The 24,664-nt window shown below is 41.7% G+C and overlaps 1 protein-coding gene across 2 annotated transcripts in view; it reads left to right on the top strand.

Annotated features, from left to right (window-relative positions):
- The first annotated feature begins 7,306 nt into the window (after positions 1-7,306).
- Positions 7,307-24,664, top strand: part of COL24A1 (collagen type XXIV alpha 1 chain) — a 125,700-nt gene continuing 108,342 nt past the window's right edge. For both annotated transcript variants that reach the window (XR_015805403.1, XM_014883174.2), the window contains exons 1-3: positions 7,307-7,464; positions 13,043-13,104; positions 19,238-20,538. Coding sequence is in view for 1 of the 2 variants with exons in the window: in XM_014883174.2 (XP_014738660.2) it covers positions 7,409-7,464; positions 13,043-13,104; positions 19,238-20,538 (1,419 nt within the window). In the remaining variant the exon portion in view is untranslated. The remainder of the gene's footprint in view (positions 7,465-13,042; positions 13,105-19,237; positions 20,539-24,664) is intronic.

Genomic DNA, 24,664 nt, shown 5'->3' with positions numbered 1-24,664 from the left:
TTGCCTGGCCATTACAACCCACGCAGGTCAGGAGCCTTCCAAAGAGCAGCAGCTCAGCTGCATCCAGGGGAGATGCTGCAGGTATCCCCCCTACATTTCCTGGAGGTCTAAGGTGGAACACACATCTGGAGCACCAGAAGAAGGTTGGAGGCATGTGAAAAGTGATCCAAGACCCTGTAAGGACTCCAGTGTGCAATGTGAGGTTGCAAACAAAAATTAATGCCGGTTCTTCGACAAGTTCTGAACTTCTCAGCTTTGAAGAAGTTAATTCATTAAACTGTTGCATGTGTGTTTGGGTCAACATGGTGCAGTTACTCATCTGTTGTTCAGCTTTTGACTATGTCTAAGCCAACACTGGATAACTAAACAACCATGAGGTTTTTATGGCTCTCTGTAATAAGAATAATCCAGGCACATCTGGCTTAATTAAACTTTTTGATTCCCAGCAGAGAAAATAAGTCTCATCTCTCAGATGCATTCATATCTTTTTCTAATTTTTCATTTTTAAGTGAGTGTTTATAGGAGGATTTTATTCAGTTTCTTACGTGATGTGAGTGGGGAGGAGCAGGGGGAAGAGTTACCTGAAATAAATCTGTGCCTGGTGAAAGACTTAGTCCTGTACTTTCCTGCAACAGTAATTCTTCCTCACATACCAATTTTAAAAGACTGAGGAACACAATCAGAATTTCATCTCTAAAAATAAAGTGATGAAACAGCCTATTAAAAATACTATGCTATATTGGTGGTACAGCTGTAAGGGATTTATGAAAATTAATTATAATACTATTGTAAAAATATCAGCATTGAAGTTAGTGCCAGTGTATTTTGGTCTTGGACCCCACATCTTCATCTGTCTGGTATTTTCAGAAAAAGCAATTAACTTAAAATCTTTCTCTATAGAATTTTTTTCCTGCCCTTATACATGCCTGACTAAAATTCTTGATTTCAAAGTTAAATGTTCGTCATACAAAAATATCATGTTGTTATTGACATTTTGTATTTCTGGCTTTTTAAAATCCAGAGATTCCAAGAAACCAGACAACAATAAGTCACATTTTTTTCCTTTATTGGGAGTTTAAGTGTACTGAAGAAGTCTGATGATGATTTACGCATGTGAGAGACAACAGAAATGGCAAGTACTACAATTTCTGTTTTCATTGATAATGTTAATACCTGCCTGGAAACAGCCAGGAAACTCCTGTTTTTGTTGAATGTAATCAATAATTGTTGTCAGCTTTAAAATTACTCCATTGTTCCACATGATTTAGGTAGGCTGTATGTTAAAACTCAGGATATTTAAAAACCACTAGAGAGAATTGGTGGGAAGCTGGAGGAAACTTTCTGACACATCAGAGCAATCATTTATTGTTAATGGTTGAGGCAACTGGTGAAAGTGGTCAAATTATTTGTCTTGCAATTAATTTTCTTACTTCCAGAAGATAGAGTTCAAACTGTTCATGGTATGATGATATTCCTCTGTTTCAAAGTCTGATCAGGGGAAATGGACTTGTACCTGTCTCAAACAATCATATTTTGTATCATTTTGAAGGTCATGAACAGAAGTTTCACGGAATTTTTTGCTTTTATAATTGGTGAGAAAATTCTGATGAGATTTCTAATGTGGGAACAAGCCTTCTTATTCCAAGGCAGAAATTTAACATGGGGCTAGCCACCAAGCATCTCACCTCTCATCAGGTGAGAAGGCAGAGGTCCAAGGCTTCTGCAAACACCCCTTGCAGTTCCTGAAGCAAATACAGCAGAAGCAAGCTAACATATTGTACTTTTAATTACTGCAGAAGGAACACATACTGTTGGCTGCAGGGCAGCAGTGTGAGAACCCTTGCAGCCACAGGTCTGGAAGCAGAGATGATCAGGAAAGACTTTTCTAGGACTGATGAACTGCAGAATGAAGCATCTCCCACAGTTGCTGACAGAAGGAAGGGAATGTCAAAAAGCACTGGCCTAATGCAGGGCTCTCTGTGGCTTGGGAATGAAATAATTCTCAGATGACTGTGCTGGTTCTTCCAGATGTGTGAGCAATTTTTAGTGCTGATGAGATTTTGCTATCCAGCTAAGAGCATATGAGCGTAGCTGGTTTCAAATGGGCTCTGTTTTTATTTTGCAGAGAATGGTTTTCAGGAAATACCTGAAGATTGTAGCCTGCAGAAAGATGTCCTGTCGAGGTCTCAAAGGGCTTTTGACCCATCCTTCCAGTGTGAAATGATGCTACAGAGCACTACCAAAGAGCTGAAGTGTCCTTGGGTGCTATAAGCTTGTGGGTTTTTTTACCTTGGCCAACTACAGAATTTAGTCTTTTACAAAAGTAGTCTTTTATTTCCTTTTAGTGATGGATACAGCAAGAATTATACCATGACTAGGAAAACCAAGACCCTTTGGGGAAGGCTCCTGCTATGGACAGGAGGCTTTGGGGAGACATGCTGAGGAAGCCCTGATGCAGGGAACCCTGCCAAGGTTTCTGAACATCGATGGCAGGAGGTTGCAGCCACCATACTGGGGGGAAATGCTCCTTTAACACACCCACTGAGGCCTGTCTTGTTCTGTGTGTCTCTCAGCACAACCCAGTAGTGATGGAAGGAATCAGAGTCAGTTGTGTTTATGGACTTTGCCTACAAGGGATTTTTCAGTTCAATGAGTATCCCAGAAAACACCTCATGTCTCATGCATCTTCACGCCTCTAGGAGTGGGTGTCTCCACTTCCTGCCTGGATGGCAAAACACTCCATCGATGATGGGATAAAGATTAACCAAAAATGACAGTCACGGAGTTTTCTCTAACTCCTCTTGGTTTTAGTTTCACTGGTTGTTCTTGGGCTCCAGAGACCCTCTAACATGGAAATTTACTGTGCTTCTCTCTTGGCAGTTTGGTCTATTTGGTAATTAGAGTCTTCTCATTTGGTGAGCTGTTCCCATGGTCCCCTAGTTACACTCATGCTTGCTCTTGTACTTTGTGTTCCCTTATTACTTTCCTAATAACTGCTTCTGAGGCTCCTCTCTAATGGTTCTTGTGTGTTTGGCTAGGCTTCTCTGCATTCTTGGTGTGGCATACTATGTGCCATCACTGAAACAAGACGTCACAGCTTTTCAGGGGCTGTGTGTGTGGTTATTCCTCTAGCAGGCTTTGCTTCAGTTGCCTGTTTGAGCTCCCTCCATGTGAGTTTTTATTCTGCTTTGTGGTGGGTTTCTGCTATAGCAGTGACTTTCCAAAATGGATAATACCTGGCCTTGTAAACAATTGCAAGTATCTTGGCTTCAGTGAGACACCTTTCAGTTGGAGCTGCTGGAGTCTTGTGGTCTGGAGTCTCTACCCTGTCCTGTGGTTCGCTAAGGCTCTCTTCTGTTTCTTGCTCCTGGCCGAATATGTTTCCTTGTTTGCTTTAACTAAGTATCTTAAGGAATCTCACTAGTCTATATAATTATTTCTGGGTTGGCATTTTTTGTCAGTTCCTGACTCTATTATGCCATTTTTCTTGTTCTGTGAGCCAGGATCTCTGGTCCCCTGTACCCACAGCATCTCTCCCTTCCTCTCTCAGCTCCTTCCCATCGCAGGTTTTTGTGTCTGCAAGGCAGGAAAATCCTCTCCACTCTGAATGCTTCAGAATGTAAATTGATGCTAATTTTCTCTTTAGTTTCCTGGTTGGAAATTAGAAGGGATAAGATTAATTCAAATAGTCATCAACTGTGCTCTTTAAAGGCATTTCCAGATTTTTGGCATATTCAAAACTCTCTGAAGGTAACAGACATAACTAGAGAGAGAAGACAAATGCTGGTCATAATACTTTCTTCCATTTTCTACAAATAGGCAAGTCGAATGGTTTCAGATCTGGAGTCCTCCTTTCTTCAACTTTAGCCAATTGTTGTCAAAAACATGCTGTAATCCTTTCCATTTCTTGTACTTCTTAATCACATTTGATAACTTAGTAACTTTCTTTAACCAGAGCAATATGTTAAACTTTTTTTTGGCTGCTACAGAGAATTCTAAACAATTTTGCTGAACTAGGTTCCAGCAGTTCTGGTACGTAGCCTAACACCATATATTGTGGTGTGCAGAGAAAATCAGCTCTCCAAAAGGAACTCAATAGCAGCATGGACCTTTTGCCAAAAATTCCTAATTTTGGGACAGTACCAGGAAACTTGTGTGGGTCCCATTTTGCTCCTACTCAATTCAAAGGTAAAGCTCCCAGTTGCAGAGGGATAAAGTTCAGGCTCCAACACTCAGTCCTCGCATTCCCATTTCACACATTTTCCTTCAAATTCTTTTTTTCCCTTTATTTTTAGGGTCTGGCAAAACCCTTGTACTCTCCAGTACATTTTCTGGAAGGCAAATCACAGATAGGAACCATTTTCCTCATCTCTTACACTGTTAAAGAGCAGCTCCTGCTTTGTGCACCAAAGCACGGCTGGAACTCAGCAGCTCTAATCTGGAGTGACAGATGAGCAAGTCAGATCCTGAAAGGAGGAAAAAGCTGCTGGAAAAGGAGCAAACAAACAGAAGGAAATCTTGTAATCGTATCAGAAAGGCGAGGAGTGATATCTCGGAAGAATTAATTTTGTACTTCACTAATGCCCGAGTTTACTCTGCAAGATGATAAATTGGGGATAGGCTATGGACAAGCAGGAGATAGCAGATGTAGAAAGATGGGATCTTTGGACATTTACCACAGGAAATGAAACTTCCAGCATCACTGTGTTGCAATAAGTGCTAATAGGTTTGGAGCTTGACCACGTCTTAGGTGTGTGTAAGTATACAGACTGCTACATACAGCTCTGGAAATAAACACGTGTAATCTGATAGTTTTAAACATAGTCAGTTTTCTTATTAGACTGTAAGAACACTTGGAAGAAGCAAGTATAATAATAGCACTAACACTGATTTTTGCCATGAAGCTCAGAAGAGAAGCAGCTCTGCAGGGTCCTACTATGGAAGGAAAGCAACTGAGGTTGCTTCTCAAAAAACAGCAAAAGCTTCCAGGTAGAGGGGCACAGGGAAGGGGAGAAGGAGCATGCCTGGCACATTACTGACCCATTTGTGGATACATGGCTCAGAGATGCATGAGCTGTGTGCAGTGAGGCAATGGAAGGACACAGGTAGCCCTTCCCCTGGCCTGTGTCTCCCATGGCCACAGAACCTGTCCAAACAGCCTAAAGGCTGTGTTCAACCCAGCAGGGGCTGCAACATCGAAACAAGGAGCAAGTGCCAACAAGAAGTCAAGAGACCTTCTTTGTGAAATTAATTGGGTAGTTTTGAATATAGAAAACTGAACAACCAATGCTAGTTTTTAAACTTTATACTGTCCTAAGTAACCACATAATCAGGGTCAGCAAGCTTTATTTACACCCTGTGTGTGCAGCTGGCAAGAATCTCAAGTTGTGCCTTCTGCAAGTACAAATGCTACTAGAAGGGAGATCTGTGCACAAAACGTCCCCAGCCCATCTCAGGATGGATTTATCCAGGGTCACTTTCAGGGAAGAATTCTCTCCATACTATCCCTAATGCTGATGCTAAAAAGTTAAGGAAACAACTACTTGCCTACTTCATATAAGACACATTATTTAAGAGATTGATAGATTTCAGGGAAGGGCACCAAACCCAATCAGTAGTGCTTGTGTGGTAGCTCATTGTAATGCTGATAAACAAAACCTAATAAAATGTAACACTTCCATTGTTGGAAGCCATTAAAGTGTGATTTAAAACAGAAAAGCTGACAAATGTTTTATTGCACAAGTGCCCAATATCTGCCTGGGCAGGTACCACGTTCCCTTCAGTGAAAATGCACATTTTCACATTTTGCTGTCATTATGGCTAACATAAGATACATAGACAAGAAAGTAAAATGCCATCAGCTTTTACCATTGGCTTTTAAAAAGTGAAGTAAACAGAAAATCCCATCGTAGGTAGTCTATGAGAGTATACAAGTTCTGAATTATTTAAGATATTGAAAATTAATTTTAATTTGAAATCAAACACTATGCTGCATTGCCTGAAAATAACTTTTCTCCCTCTAAGTTTTGGTTCTTATCCTCAGTAAAATTCAGCATCATAGGTTTGCTCTTGGTTCCCTCAAAATTTCTCCCCCCATCTTTTTGACAGTTGACAGCTACCTGGATCACCCAGAGAAGTCCTTTTTGGTAAAGGGGGGCACCCTCAGTGACAACAATATACCATTTTTGTCTTTTGCACCCTTTCTTTTGGTTTTAGCACTTCCATTATTTTCTGCTGTTTGGGACTATCTTTGGTTTTATTTCATGACATCTTGCTTCAACTTATCTACAACTAGAAGGCAATTGCCTCATATCATGATGGTATTTGCATGATGTGAAATCTTCATTCTTGTAGCTCCCAGAAAGAGATAAATACCATAACCCTAACTCACATCAAATTTCTTCTGAACTCCATGGATGTTTTGCCGAAGCAAGGCTGCAGGACTCGACCACGTGTTTGCTGTACAGTACGTACTGCAAGGTCTGGTATTGTTTAACTCTACCATGTTTGTCTTTAGTGATGGTTTGCAGAAAAATTTCTTTTGGGATAAAGTTACAAAAAGGCTTTGTTGTGGGGACAAGGTAAGAACACTGGAAATTAAAGCTAAAAAATACCTTTGTCTCTCTAGGGAGACAGTGAAGGGTGTCATATTTCTTTGGCATTGTAATGCTACTAACTTACATCTGCTCCTCAAACATTTTTCAGAGGGAGGATTTCTAGACCCAACTGCAACTATCCTAGAGATACAAAACGTCCAGCGCACTCAGCTTTTTGTGCTTAGACCAACTTTCGCCGCCCGTCCTCAGATTTTAATTTAACTTGCAGCTTCCTGCCGAGCCTCCGCAGCTGCAGCCCAGCGGCAGCCGCAGGCTGTGCCGCACCGGGGGCATCACCTGTGCGGGCGCTGCCGCCGCACCTGGGCCCGGGCGGGGCCGGGCCGGGCGCTGCGCTCCGGCAGCGGAGCTCCAGGCTCGGCCCGGCTGTCCCGGTCCGGGCTGGCTCCGGGTGCGGGTCGGAACCCGGGAGCGGCGCGGGGCAGCGCGCACCACGCGGGGCCGCGGCCCGGCCCGCCCCGGGGGCCGCGTGTGCTGATGTAATCGCCGGGCAGCCGGCGCTGAAATCCAACACCGCGGCGGGCGGGAGCTCCGCGGTGCCGGGGCAGGCGGTGCAGCGCCGCTGCGCTGCGCTCCGCTCCGCGGGCAGCCCGGGGCGCCCCCGCCGCCCGGCCCCCGGGCCCCCCCGGCGCGCCGCCCCCGCGGGCCGTGCGCGGGCCGGGCCGCCCTCGGGCTTGCGCGGAGCTCGGCGGAGACCTCGGCGCCGGCGGGCTTTCATGGACAGGAGCTGACCCTGCGGCGGCGCGGCGCTCGGCTTTCCCTCGGATCTCCGCTGCCCGGGCCAATGCATACAAATGCATTTGGGAGCCGAGAGGACAAGGCGAGCACGCATCTCTCCCGCGGCACAAACGTAAGCGGCAGCCGGCGGGACGGGACGGGGCGCACCGCGCCGCCAGCCCTCCGCGGGGCCGGCAGGGATGGGGATGGGGCTCGGCTCCCACCGCGGGCAGTGGTCCCCAGTGTCTCCAGCCCTGCCTTCCCAGCGGCAGCCAGAACCCGCGGGGTCCCCGGTGCCCCCGGCGGACCGCACGGAGACCGCCTGTATCGCTGGCTGTTCCCGTCTCTCTCGTGCTCATCCCGCTGTCGTTCTGGATGTGCCCTGTCCCGTCCAGCACCCTGGTGTCGTCTCGCCCGAGCCCACACCAGTCAGCCTGGCTCTGGTCCCCGGGAGCCGGGACAGCCTGACCCGAGAGCCAGTGCTCCCCGATCCCAGGGGGATCCCAGTTCCGCAGTGCCCGCAGTAACCTGGCGGCTCCTTTGGTACCTAGCTAGCAAAACGCGGCAAACAAGCAAACACCAAACCTGTAGAATTTACGCTAAAGAACTACGGCTACTCTCTTAATACCGGAGACAGCCAGATGAGCTGCTCTGTATTCACATGTTTTTGTAATTGGCTGAGGTATTTCTGATGTATCCTCACCTGTGAGGCAAAGGTAAAGCTCTGCTCTCTACAGTTTACCTAAAAGCAGCCTCGGTAAAATGACTGTGAATTTGTGATGGTTTGTAACTATGTTAGAGAGGTTACTTGCATGTGTCTCTCTTTATAAACAGCTGGTTTTGTTCTGGCTGTGTCTTAAGTTTACTGAGCGTTGTGAGCGGGACAGAAGAATTTGTTAAGTGTTGTAGTGAGGATTATGCTGCTAAAGTGTGCTTGGTCTATAATCTGGGTGTACTCGAATGCTTGTGAGCAGTTAAGGGGCTGCCTGAAGGTGGCCTTCCCAGGAGATCTCTTTTTAATGGCTCTGTCTTTGGGACTTCTTCAGGAATTGTCTGAGTGCAATTTCAAAGAATGGTTTTGTTTGAAATTTGTAAAGGGGTATTGCTGATGGAGAAACATAAATTGCTTTACAGGAAAGAAGTGTACAGTAGCAGAGATGCAGTTTACTCAGGCTCAAAATCTGAGATAGCTTCAGAATATGTATCTATATGCTCCTGTAATGTTTGCCCAATTTACTTCTATAGAGAGTGAGCAACCTGGTCACTTGCCTGGATTAAGAAACCAGAATTCCTCACAAAAGGATCAAGTTTCCTTAGTGTATGTCAAACGAGTAAATCTCTTGCAACTTCAACCACCTTTTTGTTAAAATACAATTAGGTCAGGCCACTATAGGGTTGTCTCTGCAGGTTAAATAAATAAAACAGCTGCATGACTTCTAAGTGTCTCACTCCAATTCTTGACAGAATATTTAAAATATGAACAGCCTTGTGTCACCCTTGTTTTTTGCAAGCACCAAGTTGTGGTATGTTTGAAGAATGGTCAATAAAATATACAGAGACAAACCCTGTGAAAGAAGAGTACTTCACATGAGTAGGAATTCAAGCTGTATACTTTTGCCTTCTTACAGAAAAAAAAAGATGTATGCTATCTGGAGAACTAGTGTAAGCAATCCGAGATTTATTCATAAAACTGTTCTAAAATCACACATTTTCAATTTTTTTTTTTTTTTTTTTTAGAAATACTAATAGACTTGACTGTTCTTCTGGGTGCAGTAGTTTCTCATCTTAAGCCAGATGCTGTCCAAAGAATGGGCCACCAGGCAGGGAGTTTCCTTTCTCTGAACCTCAACCCTGTTGTAGAACCCTTCTTGGGCCATTTCTCCTCTACCTCTCACCTCATCTCATATTTCTCCTGTTTCCCATTCATTCAAATAGTGAAATTTGCAAAGGATTCAGGAGCTTCCCCCCTTGCTGGCTAATTGCATGGTGCCATCTGTGACCAAAGGGCATGTGAGTGTCACACCAGAGAGGTTTTGCAGGCTGTTGTGTCCCCTCAAACTGTGTTGCTAGTAGGTCTTTTAAAATTTGGGAAGCAACACTGGACCTGCTAGCTAATTTCATTATAGCAGCATAGAAAGTAATATTTCTTTTTATATCTTGAAAGATAAGATTTATAACATATTGAGGTCTTTGAGAGTTCCAGGGCATCTCTGTTCACAAGGTACTGTGATTTTTCTCAAGCTTGATGGACCCAAACTGTGCCATTCTCCTCAGCAGTCCCCAGACAGATCCAGTGAAGGAAGGCATGCAGGGCAGGTGCTGGTGTTTAAAGCATCATCCCTGAGGAGTGCAGGACTGAATACACCTGTGGCAGTCATACTGCAAACAGGTTTACATGTCTTTGCCAGCAGCCAGCTAGTGGTATTTCTTCATTTAAACTTGAGATTTAGGAAACTAATGTTCCATGGGTGGAATGAAGAGGATACTGCTGTGCACTGACCAAACCTGAGCTCTGTATGCTGCTGAGTAGTCTTTAGAAGGTGAAATTTTTCACTGTAGCTTGCCACAACTTGCTTTGAAGCTTATCAGTTTTCTCATTCATCTATCTCCCCTAATGCAAAAGAACATCATGGATAGTTGTTGTCCACTCTGTAGCAAGAAGCAAATGGCCACAAGATCTCAAAAATTATCAGAAAGATAAATTCAGGTTTTAGTGGTAGAATATCTTAATCACATCTGGTAGTGCCTTCATCCAAAATGATTCAATAGTGGCCCTCAGCATATGCTTGCATGTAAAATAGAACAGATGAAAAGGTAGGAGAAGGGGAGGAAGTTTAAGAGATAACCCTTGGCTCTGCCCTAAAGGCTAGGCATTGGAACAGCTTCAAATGTGATGTTAAATGGGGAAAAAATAGCCAGCATTTGGGTCAGCTGAAGTCTTCCATGCCACAATTCTGCATTTTTCTGTTGGAGTCCCAACATCTCCAAGAGCTGTGGACTCAGCTGAGACAAGGAGCCAAGCTCCATTCAGCTATGGCAGATGATGGGTCAAGCCACATACAGGTTGTGCAGCAGGGACTCTGATGTAATTCTTAGTGGCTGTGCTGGTGTGAGAGTGAAGACTGAGAACTGACTGTTCTGCAAATGTACAGAGTAATGATCTCAGCAAAGAGGGAGGGTTTGCATGGATTAGGTTGCACATGGTTTCATTCACAAAAAATTTTGTGAAAAAATATAGAAGGAAGTCTCACTTTTCTCAGGCATTAGAGGACCCCCAGCACTATGGTTGTCTCTGATCCCTGTTTTTTCTCTTAGTTGATAACTCATCTGTTCTTGACATTAGCTGCAGAGCACTGTGTAAGCCAGACATTTGTCTTTACTCCTCACTAAATGTTTCTGTATATCCAGTTACATCTGTGTAATTTACAGCCCTGGGAACATTTTGGATTTTCTTGCTTTCCTACAATGTTTGCTGGGAAGTGACAGAGGCAGGTACCTGACACACACAGCTTTGTACCTGGCTGGTGTAATAGAAGAGGCTGTTGTAATTATTAGCGGAGTCATATTTGAATTTTGGGCTCTGGGATTCTTTGGGCATCCTTATTTTGTAGCTAGCTAAAATGTTTTATGTGATTTTTAATGGCAAAGTCGTTTTGCACCTTGGAAATAATAAGGGTCAGATAAAGGGTTGTCCTGAGTTTTAGCTCATACTGTGCAATGCATGGACTTTCTTTCTGGCACAGCTGTCTCCTGTCACTGAGCTCTTCATTTGATCAAAAGGTGATGCATTGTGTGATGCATTGTGTGATGCAGAAACTTTGAACTTGAATGCTGGTCTTTAGAGCTCTGAAAAAATTGAAGTGAGTGTCCTGTAGTGGACGAGCTGTTTGGACAGCAGTCGGTGTTAGGGCTTTTTTAGGAGTGGCAGAACTGCTCCAGTAGAAACTTCGTGGCTGTAGCAGGAGAAAGCTTGAAGGGAGGAATAGCTAGGGACTGTAGTGGTGGTTAATTAAAGAACATGCCCCTACAAGCATGTTGGGATGTGTAAGGTGTAGTTTCCACCCTTCCCTCCCTCTGTGATCAGAGCTGAAGCACTGATGCATGTTTTTGAATCTCCTGTATGTTCTGTGCATTTTCTTCTCAAAGACATGATGTATCCACCATTTTACAGTGGCAACGACTATCATGCCTTGTTGTTCCTTAAATTATTTATTTGTTCTGTTTGCCAAAATTTAAGCTCTCACAATATACAAATCCACTTGATGAAACCAGGTTATTGCTCTGTGGTTTTCAGACACTTGGATGTTTCTGAAATCTTTGAATTCCAAACCCTTTAAAGAATTAGTAAGACTTTTCACTAAATACTGCTGTATGTATGTATGCATATATACTTTTATATATTTTTTTTTGTTTAAACCATATGTTCCTGTATAAAGTGGTAGTGTTTTCTTCCTACCTTTTTTTTTAATGTGAAAATCTGATTAATCTTAATTAGCTGTCAAAATTAGGTGACATGAGGTTATATGTGTTTAGTTTCAACTATGTTACTTTCAAATACACTTGATTGCACATACTCTAGGGCTCTCTGACCTGGTCCAGGAAACGTTTTTTAGTCACTCTAGCATTCTAGACTACGAAGAATCACTGAGATTACATACATTAAGCAAGAGGCTTGAGCTGGGTCTTGAGTGTGATTTGAGTAGTTAGTATCAGAACTATATTTCTGATATTTTTGAAATATTTCTTCTTGGAACTGAGTAGATAGAGATTACTCTAATTGTTACATGCATCTGTGCCTGGTTGTCCAATATTAACAGAAAATGTATTTCTCATTTATTAAAAGATTCAGTCACTGATAAGAGAGTGATTAGATGCTAATCTGGCTATTATGATAATTAAGAAACAGCAGACAATCTGTTCTTAATCACAGTAAAAATGTTGTCTGTACAACATTCTACACTTCTAAAGTGAGTTTTGAGCACATAATCTAGATCAATCTTATATATGTTTGTTGGAACATCTGAAACATCAGTGTGCTATCAACATTATTTTCATACTAAATCCAAAACACAACACTCCACCAGCTACTGAGAAGAAAATTGTCTCCCTGGCTGAAACCAGGGCAGTGAGCCTGTGATAGCTATCAGTGTCACACTTTGCTACCTGAGCATGGAGTTTTAAGTTGAAATGTGATGGGATTTTATTTTACTTTACAAAGAGCATGACTTGCTTGTAGCATGATAAAATTTTATAATACAAGAACAAAAGTTTGGCATTTTCACTTATGGGAGGATGATGTAATCTAGTGAGAAGACTGATAGGAGGTCCTAAAGTATCTAATGATGTCTACAGGAATTAACTTGTCATTTATTTTACGGTTTCTTTACGGTAACATTTTTTTCTTTCCGGGAAGAAATTTACTACATAGCAGCATTCATATTTGAAAGCTACTGCAAGAAAATATAAAGCAGATGCATTCATTTTATTAATAAAAACAGTGTAAAATATATGTGGGCATACACAACCTCGATCTTTGTGTAAGCGCCTTCTCAGTGTCAGTGGAAAGTTGTACAATGTGATGGCTTTGATTCAGGATTTGCTGAAGTCAGTGGTGTCCTGCCATTTGGATCTTGAAGCAGGTTTCTAATTCCTTGGAGTTCTGAAACTGTAGATGTTTTCTCACATGTTTTTTCCCTTTCTTTCCCTTTCAGGAAAGCTCTCCTTTTTATTGCAACATGTATAGCTGTGGGTGTTGCACAAGTACCCAAACAAGGTGAGAATGCTTTGTTTATAACAGGACATTTGTAATATGTTAGTAGATGAAAATAGTAAATGGCTGTTGTTATTTGTGACCTTAGGTTTAGTTCATTAATTCATATGACTTAAAGAAAATACCAATTACAGCATAATAAGAACTAAAGTTTAAAGCACCAGTTTGGAAGAGATGACCTTTCGAAAATTACTCAGATTTTCTGTCTATGAAATTGCTTACATATTTAAGCAAGCTCTTCATAAAAAAGAAGCCTTGTACAGTGAAAAGGCTTTGATTGTGTCTTCACTGCAAGTGGGTGTCCTTGGGGGTGGCAAGCTATGGCTGAGTTACCTTTGCACTTAAGCCAGGCAAACCACTGCGCATAATAAAGGCTGGCACAAAATGTGAAATTTGGTATTCATTTGGCTTTGCATTCAGATGCAGATGTTGTGAGGGAATAGGCCTGTCTTGTTTTTAGTTTCTTTTTTAATCTGCCAGCTGTTATAACAGCACCAGATGTGCAGCTTGCTCTGGAGATTGCTTTGGGAATGATAGTGTCCCATGGTGGAAGCTAATGTGCCATTTAGTCACTTCTTGTTTGCCATGAGAGTGGCAGCATCAGTTCTCCACCATGGTCCTTTGCTGTGCAGGTGAAGCATGAGGTAGGTCATCCTTGGCTGCTGAGTGTGTAACTGCAAATACTCATCTGAATACAAACAGATGGGTTGCGTGGTTAAGACAAGGCTCATTCCTGATAATGTTTTGCTAGAGCCCTTTGGGATATCTCAGCAGCCTCCCACCATTATTCTCACCAATGCTTTTTTCCTGCTTGTCATTCCCAGAGATTGGCAAAGCTTGGTTTTTCCTTCAGTCGTGGATTTTTTGTTTTGTTTCCCCCCTGTTGCCTTTGTAGTTTTGCCCTCCAGTGTTGCCCATGGCTTGCCTGGTAAGATTGGTTGTTGATTTTTCACATCCCGCTCAATGGGGGCCATATGCTTTTGTGATGATGGGATTTTCCTGGATTTTTATAATAGCTGAGCCAAGTTCTCACTGGAGGAGGGGCAGCACTGTTAGATGTGTGTGGCCTGCCCTGCTCCAGGCCTGCAGGGGTGGAAAGGGAAGAGGCATTTTTAGGGAGGCAGTTTGCAGTTTCCCGGTGTAGCGGGAGCGGGTGATGGATGCCACAGACAGCTGTGTGGTTACAATTTGAGTGTCTTCATCCCTCCAGCCCACCCTCCTCCTCTGCAAAGAAATAAACCTTTTCTCTCACTCCTCATGCCCCTCAGCCTGAGAATTGCTTTTCTACTGAGCCTTCAGGTGAGGACTGTGAAGGCTGCAGGACTGTGGGCCAGCAACACAGGAATGGGTGGAGGCTGAGTCTTACCTGCCTCTTGGCTGAGAATGCCTCTCTGCACAGAGCTTTGCAGAAATGGGCTAAAGCCTCCAGTCTAACATGCTTATATAGAATTAATTTTTATTTTGTTACCAGCAGATTAAGGAGTTTATTTTTTTACCATTATTGTTTTGTTGTTATTGTTATTATTGTTATTCAATAGCATTTCTAGATAGCCATATGAGAAGCCTTACTGAATGGAAACTCCTCTCCATCCTTGATGCACAAGTGCCATACATGACTTTATTTTCTTTAAATGCTTGCTTGAGATCAAAATGATGCATTTAACCTGGATGCAACTTTCTTCCCATGAGCGAATTTGATTCTTCTTGCACTTTATTTGCACAATGTGTAAACAAAGCTGGAAAAAGCAGTTCAGAGAAGGAAACCTCCTCAGGAAAAAAGAAAAAGAGCATTTCAGATATATCCTTCAGTTTTAGTACATAGGCTGCAGAGCTGCATTATTGCATTTGTGGTGCTCAGTGTTTGTCCAGGAACAGGATTGTGTGCCCATTAGGAACATGTTAGCACTCTGGTTTTTAAACTTTCTTGGCAGTTGCATTTTGGAAAAAAAGAATATTCTGCCAAACACAAAGATGCTAGCTAATTAACATGACTTCTCTCCTGAGCTGAGGAGAGAGCCTCTGGATGCTTTACCTGAGAAGATACATGTTGTTCAATTTGGTATGCTGCTATAAATCATGTTCAGTGAAGTGTATGTAAAGATACAGTCTCATTCCTCAGGAGCAGTACTTTGAGGACTCAAGGACATGCAGAATTAATGTGTCTTGCTGACTTTCCTATGCCAGTCATCTGATCTGGCATGTGGGAGAGCATTTGTTGCAGCCAGGTATCTCAATATATCAGGTGCAGATGCATCATCACCTAGAAAATGGACAATCTGATGAGTAACTACTCTTGGTTCTGGTGGAGCTGATGGATGAATGGCCCTTGTCTTTTCCCTTACCCACACTGGAAAAGGGAAAGGGAGAAATGTGTGCACTCAGATTGCTGAAACAGGGAGAGCATCTCAGAGATCCTGCCTTCAGAGCAGTTGTGAGTGTGGAGCAACGTGGGAAATAAGCAAGAGGGACTGAATGGAATATGTGTGTGAAACAGTCCAAGAATCAAATCCCTTCATCCCTCCCCAATTCCTTTGTAGGGTTATTTTTGTGCCACACAAGGGTCAGAAGGCTTTTTGCCAAAGCTGGTGTTAGGTTTTGCCTTCCCTCATGATGCAGTAAGGTTGTGAATTTTTAAAGATCTCCTAGAAGTGGAAAGAAAGCACTTGGCACCAAAAATCCAAAACAACCTTTCCTTCAAGAAGTTGAGCTGTTACAATTTGGGGAACTAATGGGTTGAATAAGCAGTAAGTGAAGACAGATGTTTTGCAGACATGGGTAAACAAAGAAAACTGACAACTGATAGGTAAAGCAAATAGTGGTTGTCATGCTGGGAGGAAGAATGAGAGCGTTGCCTGCTCCCAAAATCCTATGTGCTGCCAAGAGCTTCTGAAAGCCTTAAAATAAAATAAAAATGCATGTTGGACCAGAAGTGAAATGACTGGCCAAAAAAGTTTGGAACAGCCTTTGGCTTGACAGTGGGTTAACAGGCAGCAAGTCAGCAAGGAATAATTCCTTTATATTTACTTGTTTGATGTCATTTTTCACACAATATTTATTTTGTGTTTAGCTCTCTCAAGACCTGTCATTGCTTGCAGAAGTGTATTGCGGGATAGAAAAAGAATAGTCTTATTTTTCATCATGCTCACTGATGATTTTTTTAAAAATAACTTTTAAAGTTTTCAAATCAGAACTGCCAGAAGTTTGGCAATTTTGCTTGCAGCTTGCCATTCTGTAGTGATAGACTTGAATGTAATTTTTAAGCTGACTATTTTAAACCAGTTTAAGCTTTTTATTTTGTACTTGAATTTATACTTTGGATAGATCACATGCATTACTATTTTAAATAAAAATATGTAATTAAAAATTTTTAAAAATACAATTACTTGCCCAGTATTTCAGGTTAGGATGTGATATTTAGACACAACCTTAGGTTGGACTAGCAGCTGTTCTCCTTGTGCAGTCAGCTGGCCCAGGCAGTGCAGAAAAGCAGTGGAGCAGTGTATTGTGCCTTGGGGACTGTTTGCATGTGTGAGACTGCATTGCCCAGAGCTCAGCACTGTGTTTCTTCCCAGCTCCCCTTCCCAAGGGCAGTGCAAGCACAGCCTTCTCCTCCAGAGCTGCAGGCAGGACAGGGTCCTGGGAAAGTGTGGTGGTTCATTAGCAGATGCACTGTGCTTTAGAGCTCCACTATAACCTGACCTCTGTTATCAGCCTGACAGATAAAAATACAGCCATAGTGAATTAATTGCTCTGAGGCAAAACATCTTGAGAAATTGGCATACACAGGACTTTGTGCAGAAATATTCTCTCTCCATACCTCTGTCTGCACTGGCTGCTCGCCAGGATAATCTTGGCCCGTCCATGAATCTCCAACATGACTAGAAACACTACAAGGTGTGTAATTAATTTCCAAGATGTACAGTGTGTTCAGGTTGGTGCTTTTGGTTCCAATTTATAAATCACTCTCAAGGAAATCTCAGGCGCTTCTCATAATTTACCACTGAAACCAAGCCAACATCTGTCTATTCTTAAAGTTTGCTATGAATGCATTCAGTAAACAGACAAAGGGAAACTGGGAAAGGAGACCTTTTTTCCACTTAAAGCATAAACATTCATTTGTTTCAGCAGCTCTTTTAATATAGCAGCAGATCCTTAACTTTTCTTCTTTACTCTAAATTTTTGTTGTGCCATATAATAGTTTTATTTACTTAGTATAAGCATGTGCATTGCAAAAGTAGCCCCAGCCAAATGCTGCAGAAAGTGCCTGTGTCTGCCCAGCGAGGCTTATTTGATCAGTGCAATTATTAGATATTACAAATAGTTTTTAATATAGGTTTTCACTGAAGTTGTTCCAGTGAGGTGGAAACAGATGATATTGTATGCTGTGCAGTGCTGTTTATGAGAACTAGTCTTCTGTTTCTCCTTGTGAAAAAAAATCTGAAAATTTAGGTTAGGGGGACCTTGAACTCATCTGGTCCCAACTCCTGCTGAGGTCAGGGTCAATGTTGAAGGTTGTACAGGTTGCTGGATCCTGTGCTGCTGGTCTTTGAAAATCTCCAAGGATAGAGACTACCTAATGTCTCTGTCCCCCAACATTTAACCACTTTTGCAGTGAGAATTCTTTTTCTTTGCATGGAGCTGAAATTTCTTGTGCTGCAGCTTGTGCCTGTTCCTCCTCAGCTTTTCTCTGTTTCCCCTATGGCCTCAATTCAGATAATGCACAATTTTATTTAGATTCCACCAAACCTTCCTGTCTCCAGGCCAAGCAAATGTTGTTCCTTCAGCCTTTTCCCATGTTATATGTTTTAGTTCCTAATCTTCTCATTCTGTATTTCCATGATTGCATTTTGATTCAACATCTGCAGTATTCTGCACCTTTCACAAACAGGCAGACAGTTTTAGCAATCAATCAATGCCATAAATGTTACCTTAGTTTGAGATCCTACAGAAAGGCTCCTGGGGATGTGTGGTTTAGTTCCTGCTAAGGCCTTTGTAGTGTTTCAGCTGCATCATAAGGGATGTAACAGTGTGTTTATATTTGCCTGAAGGAAGTTGTCTGTGCCCTCCAACTTGCCCAAATCTGATTTAGGCAATAAGAAATAATTGGGTCACCTTCAACTCTTGATTTACTCAAAGACATCTTTGATTTCTTATCCCAGTACAGATATTATTTCAGTTTATCAGGATGATAGATAATTGTTTTTCTACCCATTAGGTGAAGATATTTAGCCAGGTAAAAGATGGAGACCCTGTATGGCCAGACTATGGAAAAGCTTAAAGGACACAGCTCACACTGACTGAGGAACTAGAGAATAAACCACTGCCCATTCTTCCCTGCAGAAAGATCTATCCAGATTTCTACATATCAAAGCCGAATCTATGGAATATCAATGAGTAGCACAGCTGGCTGCTCTGTCTCCTTAGTTCTCCTGCTGTGGAGTGCACTCTTAATTCAATGTCATGGTAGCTGCAGCCTTGTGCACTTCGAGGGGAGAGGTGAGCCAGAAGACAGGAGCACTGCACCTTGGGTCCTGACAATTCTCCTCTTTCCTTGCTCCTCACCACTTCCACTGCTCCAGAGTTCACCTTATCCATGGCCCTAACAAGTAAACTACATGGAGGGGAAGGAGATGTTACTGTGCTATAAATAGCTTGTCCCTTCTTATAAACAAAGCAACCCTTCCCTCACATGCTTTGATTTGAAATTTTCAGATAAAGAGGAACAGCATGGATTTATTGAAGAATTCTCTGCTCAAAGAGTAGACAGGATTAGTTAAATAAATAAGGAGCTAATGAAAGTGTATTCATTGATCACTGGAAAGTTTGAAGAGAGCAAATGAGGATTTTTCACTGTCATAAATGAATTAAACTACAATGGGCAGTTTGTGGGCCTTTCTGTGTGTTTAGTTCGGTTGTATTTTTTAAGATGGAAATTTTTCTCTGGCTTTAATTATTTGTTTGATTTATGTGAAAGATCAATGCCTTCCACTAGGGATTTGATGGCCTTACTGTGTGAAGTGTATATGCTCTGAGAGGTACAGATTCGTTAAAATGTTGTGTGTACATTTGTTTATATGGATCTGAATATATGAACTTGTAAATTAAATCAACAGTGTGCCTTTATTTCTTTTTACAGCAATAGATGTTCTTCATCAACTAGGCCTTGTGAAAGATGTCCAAGAGCCATCAGAGGCAGCAGTGCCCTCAACTTCCTCTCTGTTCCCTCGGGGTGTTCGTCTGACTGCGTCAGGAGTGGTGCTGAGTAATGATGCACACATTGAGTGCCCCGTCTCTCAAGTCATACCATCGAACCTAGGGCATCAGTTCACCTTATTGGTTGGGTTGTACTCTTACAGAGCCAGTAATGCTTTTCTGTTCAGTGTTAGGAGCAGAGGCAGACTGCAGTTTGGTGTCCAGCTGCTCCCGAGAAAGGTAGCGGTGTACACTGGAGGGAAGCAGCCCGTGTACTTTGATTATTGTGTTCATAATGAACAATGGCATTCATTTGCCATTGGCACTGGGGACAAGACTGTCTCGATGTTTGCTGAGTGTGGAAACAAGTACTACAGCAGTGAAGTGCTTTCTGAAGTGGAGACATTTGGTTCAGAGGGTGTATTTACCCTGGGAAGGATGAACTCTCACTCTGTCAGCTTTGAAGGAGTTATCTGTCAGCTCGATATCATTCCCTCTGCAGAAGCCTCTGCAAACTATTGTAAATATGTGAAACAGCAGTGTCGCCAGGCTGAGACCTATCGATCTCTGCGAGGGGCTCCACTTGGGTCAGATGGGCTGGATGTGTTTTCAAAGATGATCATTGATGAGGAAAACCAGGAAGATATATCAGCTTATAGATGGAAAGAATTGTCAAACGTGCCTATTGCCAACGGTGCTCAGATTCAGTTTCTACCAGACCGCTTTGAGTTAAGAAATGCCTCTGCATGGGAGTTTGCAGAGACCAAACCTCTGTTGCTGGAAGCTTGGCCTCAAACAGAACTCCAGGAGAACATCCATCTGGCTCTTCAGCAGCAGGAGATGAGCAGAAAAAGAAACATCACTAAAACTCCTGCAGGATCATATCCAAGTAGTTCAGCTAATACCACAGAAGATGCAGGCAGACATAGTGAGCCTTCTCTGATCCCCCCTGTAAAACAGAGTAAAACTAAGAGCAAGGGAATGGAAAAAGCAAAACAGCATTTAGATGAGCCAAGCAAAAAGCAGCAAATCCTCACCACAACCCTGTACAGTTTGCCTGCTGAGCTCCCTCTGGATAATCAACCACGTCTAGGGCAGGAAGGTGCACTTGATGCTGATGAGACTTATCATACAGAAAACAGTTATGAAAATGGTATTGATAATTATGCTTATGACTATGAAGATCTTGGCAAAATGTTTGAAAGGGGAAGTGTCAGAGGTCCAAAGGGGGAAACTGGACCTCCTGTAAGTTATCTTTATTACTCTTTTTACTATATTGTAGCAGCATACATTTAACAGAGCTTTGAAATAAACCTCTTCAAGCATGCCAAAGCTGTGACTGCAGTTTCTCCCAGCTGTATTGTACAAATGTTTATGTGCCTTAAATATGTCTCTTTCTCATGTAATTTTAGTGTAAGTGTCATATACTTTTATTTACTGGAAGAATATAAAGATATCCAAGATATTCATTCTGGTGAAGTGGTAGGCAACCCAGACTTCTTTAAAATTTGGAATGCAGCTGGGTGTTTGTAACCACTAATTACAGAGACTGCTCACTTAATAAAATTGCAGGCTAATTTAATGCTGTTCACAAATACAGTTTTCTTAGCTGAGCAATGCTGTCAAAATTTATAGCTGTAGAAACAGACCAGCTGCAGAATCTAGTCTGCAATCATTCATAATCTAAGGTTATGTGGTCAAGTAAACCTGCATGGAAAATAGTTTTTAGAACAGTCTTACAAGATTTTGAGGTATGTTTTAAATTCACAGGGTAATTGATTTTTGATACAATTGCAAATACACAATAGTATTTTTAATAGAAGCTTGTTTATCCTTTCTTATTGTGTGCACAAGGCTCATAAACTTTCTAAAACATAAAAATGTGCCCACATATATGAAGCTACAGACCAGAAAGAACATCAGTTCCTGCTTGGCCTGGGAAATATGATAGATCATGCTTTGTGCTTGTGTGAGATTTTGGTTAAAATTTTTAAACCATAGCATGAAGTAAATAATTTCACTTGCATTTTTTGTCTGTTTGTTTTTGGTTTTGTAAGTGTTCATCTGTGTGGTCATTACTGGAAGGCAATTTGATATGTGTTAAGCAGCTCCTAATATATATTTAAATATGCCCGTAAATTTATTGTGTCTATTCTTTTAGCACTGAAATATTTTTTTCTTTAACTAGTTAACAACTAAGAACCTATTCAAAATTTTAGCTTTTACTCTAAACAGGATCCAGGCACAAAGTAATTGCTATACAATTGAAAAATGTGTTAATGAGTAATTCACACTACTCCAAAAGTGCTCTTGCTTAATCTTTTTTGATTGTGAAGTCAGTCTTTTTTCTGTCTTTGTCCCTTATGATAGCTTTTATGGTGACATATCACTAAGCATATGTAGCTGTCATCAGCATGAGCTTAATTTCCATTTTTGGACCTTAGGATGTTTAGTAACTACTAATGGAAGGTTTTAATTTTAGCCTGTAGCTTGTTTGTTGTAATTTCAGTCAGTCACAGCCAAGAAAGTAAATCCATTCTTTTTTACATGTCACAGAAATGGCTGCTGATAAAGCTGATTGTTTGCATTAGTAAGAAACTCCAAGCAAATGCTCCAGGTTGTTTTTCTAGACACAGGCACTATGCATACAGTGGCAAAGATGACAGCTAATTTGAAGGGTTCAGAGGTGTCTGTGTTACCATCGTCAATGCCTGTCCTATAGACTGGGGATGCAGAAAGAAGTTTGTCTTGCTTAGGAATGCAGAATTCCCTGCTGTAGTCTGTAGGGAATATGGTGCATTTGTGCTGAGGTGTTTTGCTGGGTCAGGATTTAGATAACACGCCCAAGGTCTTAAAGATGTGTGGCAGAGGTGAGAAGTTAATCTGGACCTTTGTGGGCTTCAGGTTGGTCGAAGGGGCCAGCAGCCCCTGCTGGAACAGAGGCAAAGCTAAAACACTGCTCTGCCAGAGGGGCTGGCCCCAAAGGGACAGGAGGTCTCTGCATGAAACTAAGAATTGTGCTCTATGGGGATTGTGTGGCTCAGTATCTGCTACTGCTGTTGGCCTCAGACTTGAAGAGATGATCTTGGTTTGCTTTCTCAGTTTAGTCCTCCCATGTAGAGAAGATAAGAATTAATGCAGCCTTTATATGTGTGGCTCTAACACTTCAGTACATAAGCACTCACGGAGTCTTTGCAAGGTAGAGCCTAAAAAAGCAGCACTGAAGAACTTGAAAACTTCCCTTGCAGCAAAAAGTCCTGATGAGGCATGAAACCCCTTCTTTTTACTTCTTTTACTATGTTGTGGTTGGTTTGAATCTTCTTTCAAGGTTTGAACAGAGAAGTTAATGTTCGTTCTATTGGAATTGACAGGCAAGAACTAGCTTTTGTGGTTCTTAACTACTCGGCTTCTTTTAGCTTTTAATCATCTACCAGAACTGATTCTTGCCTTGTATAATTAGGCCTCTTATATTCCATGATCCCACAGCTGTGGAATTCACCCACCACTGCAAAGCAGGACTCCAGAATTCAGGCTTTCATTTATGGATAGGGTATAAAAAGGGAACAACTATTTCTTCAAAACTATTAAAAGCCTGATTAAAATTCTAGCAGTTGCAATGAGTAAAACCCCCCTAGAAAAATACGAAGTGAGTTTAAACTGAAATAGTAAGATTTCCTGAAACTCTTCTTTCAAGGGAATGCTACTCTGTTCATCTGATAGCCACTCCTTTTTGGGGTGCAGAAGGTGTTGGCAATCTGTAAAGAATACAAAAATAAGTGTGGTGTGTATTTTTAACTGTTTAACTTTCAAGCTGATCTTTTTCATTGCACAATCCTGAAGTAGTTTGCAATAACATGGTGCATAGTCCCACACTGGTAAAAGGAGAGGCTGATGTGAGCTGAAGAGCTGATTTATGTTACTTGCTGGTGGGTAATTGCATCTTCAGGCTTATCTCACAGGATGTGGCATTCCAAGAGAAACGAACTAGGAATTAGTTTCCTTTATTGGAAAAGCTTTCTGGGTTTTCAAGACACTTTGCCAGAAGGAGGAATTGTAGAAGACCAAATGGTGATGTTCCTTCTAGCTGGTAAAGAGAAGCAGTCTGGAATTGTTGTCAGGAGGAATGGGAAATGGCAAGCCCAGCAATAAGCAGAATTGAGTCCTGGATGAGATATGCTACTGCAATCACTGAGAGAGCAGTTCAGAGATCCCAAATGTATATTAAATGAACAGCAGTAGCTTCCCTTTCACACTTATTTCACTTATTTTTCTCTTAGCTAACCTTTCACAGTTCTGCTCTTTGCACTTTGCTTATTTCTCAGTTGAACAAAATTGCTTGTTGAGGCTCCCCCTAATCACAGGGGATATAATTGTCACTTAATCCCTTTCATGCATTTCCCTGCCCAGGCTGAGAAATCTCAGTATCTGATGATTCAGATAAAAAGTTTAGATTCCTGCAGGTTTATTTTTAGTAGCAAAAAGTATTGTTATTGTTAAAAATTCAAACATTAAATTTAATTCCCCTACAACTGCTGCAGTTTCCCAGTCTTCTGCACAACAATATTGAAAACCTTCAATCCATAACCCAAAGCCATATATATTTCTCTGATGTTGATGACATGGCTTTGACTGTTGTAGGAATTCTTGGCAAAGGGAGAATTCCACTACTGTAAAGAAAGGAGGGTAACCCTACAGAGGTGACTGCCTGCTCTAGGGCATTTGGAAGGAGAAGTGTGCAGCTTTTCTTGTTTCCAGTGAAATGCAAATGAAACAAGAATTAAAACAATAGGTGGACATTCAAATTTGGTAGGATCCTTGTTGCACAATAGTTAAATCAGTATCTGTATGAAGTGCTTAAAGAAGGTAAACAAAGCACTCCAGGGGCAAATAATAATTCTGAGTGACAGGATCGGAATTCCAGGTAATCTAAAACTGATGGGATTAAATGTAGTGCAGAAATTAAAAGTGCAAATAGATTATGGGGGAGTGACTGCTTTGACAGTCATCAGGATGATAGATTGGTATCATACTGCAGTAGAGGATAAATACATCTTTCTGTTGTGATGTTTGATGCATTAGGAGGAATGGTGAGCATCAGAGACAGGCTGCTTTTTCTACTGGTTTGGATATGATGAAGTTGCAGTTTGGGGGAGTGTCCTCAACTTTAGATGTGGAGCATTAAAAAGGATGTAGACAGATGGAAAGTATTGCAGATGATTGCAGTAATACAGATATAGTTATAGAAAATATGATTCTGAGCAAAGTTTAAAACAGAAGTGTTTTTAGTAATGAAAGTTAGGAAGGAATATAGTTATAGTTTTGCAAAGGGCTAGTCAATATAGATACTTTTTTGCTTCTTCACATAAAGTGT

The sequence above is a fragment of the Sturnus vulgaris genome, chromosome 9, assembly GCF_052056855.1.
Source record: "Sturnus vulgaris isolate bStuVul1 chromosome 9, bStuVul1.hap1, whole genome shotgun sequence".
NCBI lineage: Eukaryota > Metazoa > Chordata > Aves > Passeriformes > Sturnidae > Sturnus > Sturnus vulgaris.
The sequence above is the reverse complement of the archived record's forward strand: the minus strand, read 5'-3'. Positions and strand labels throughout refer to the sequence as shown.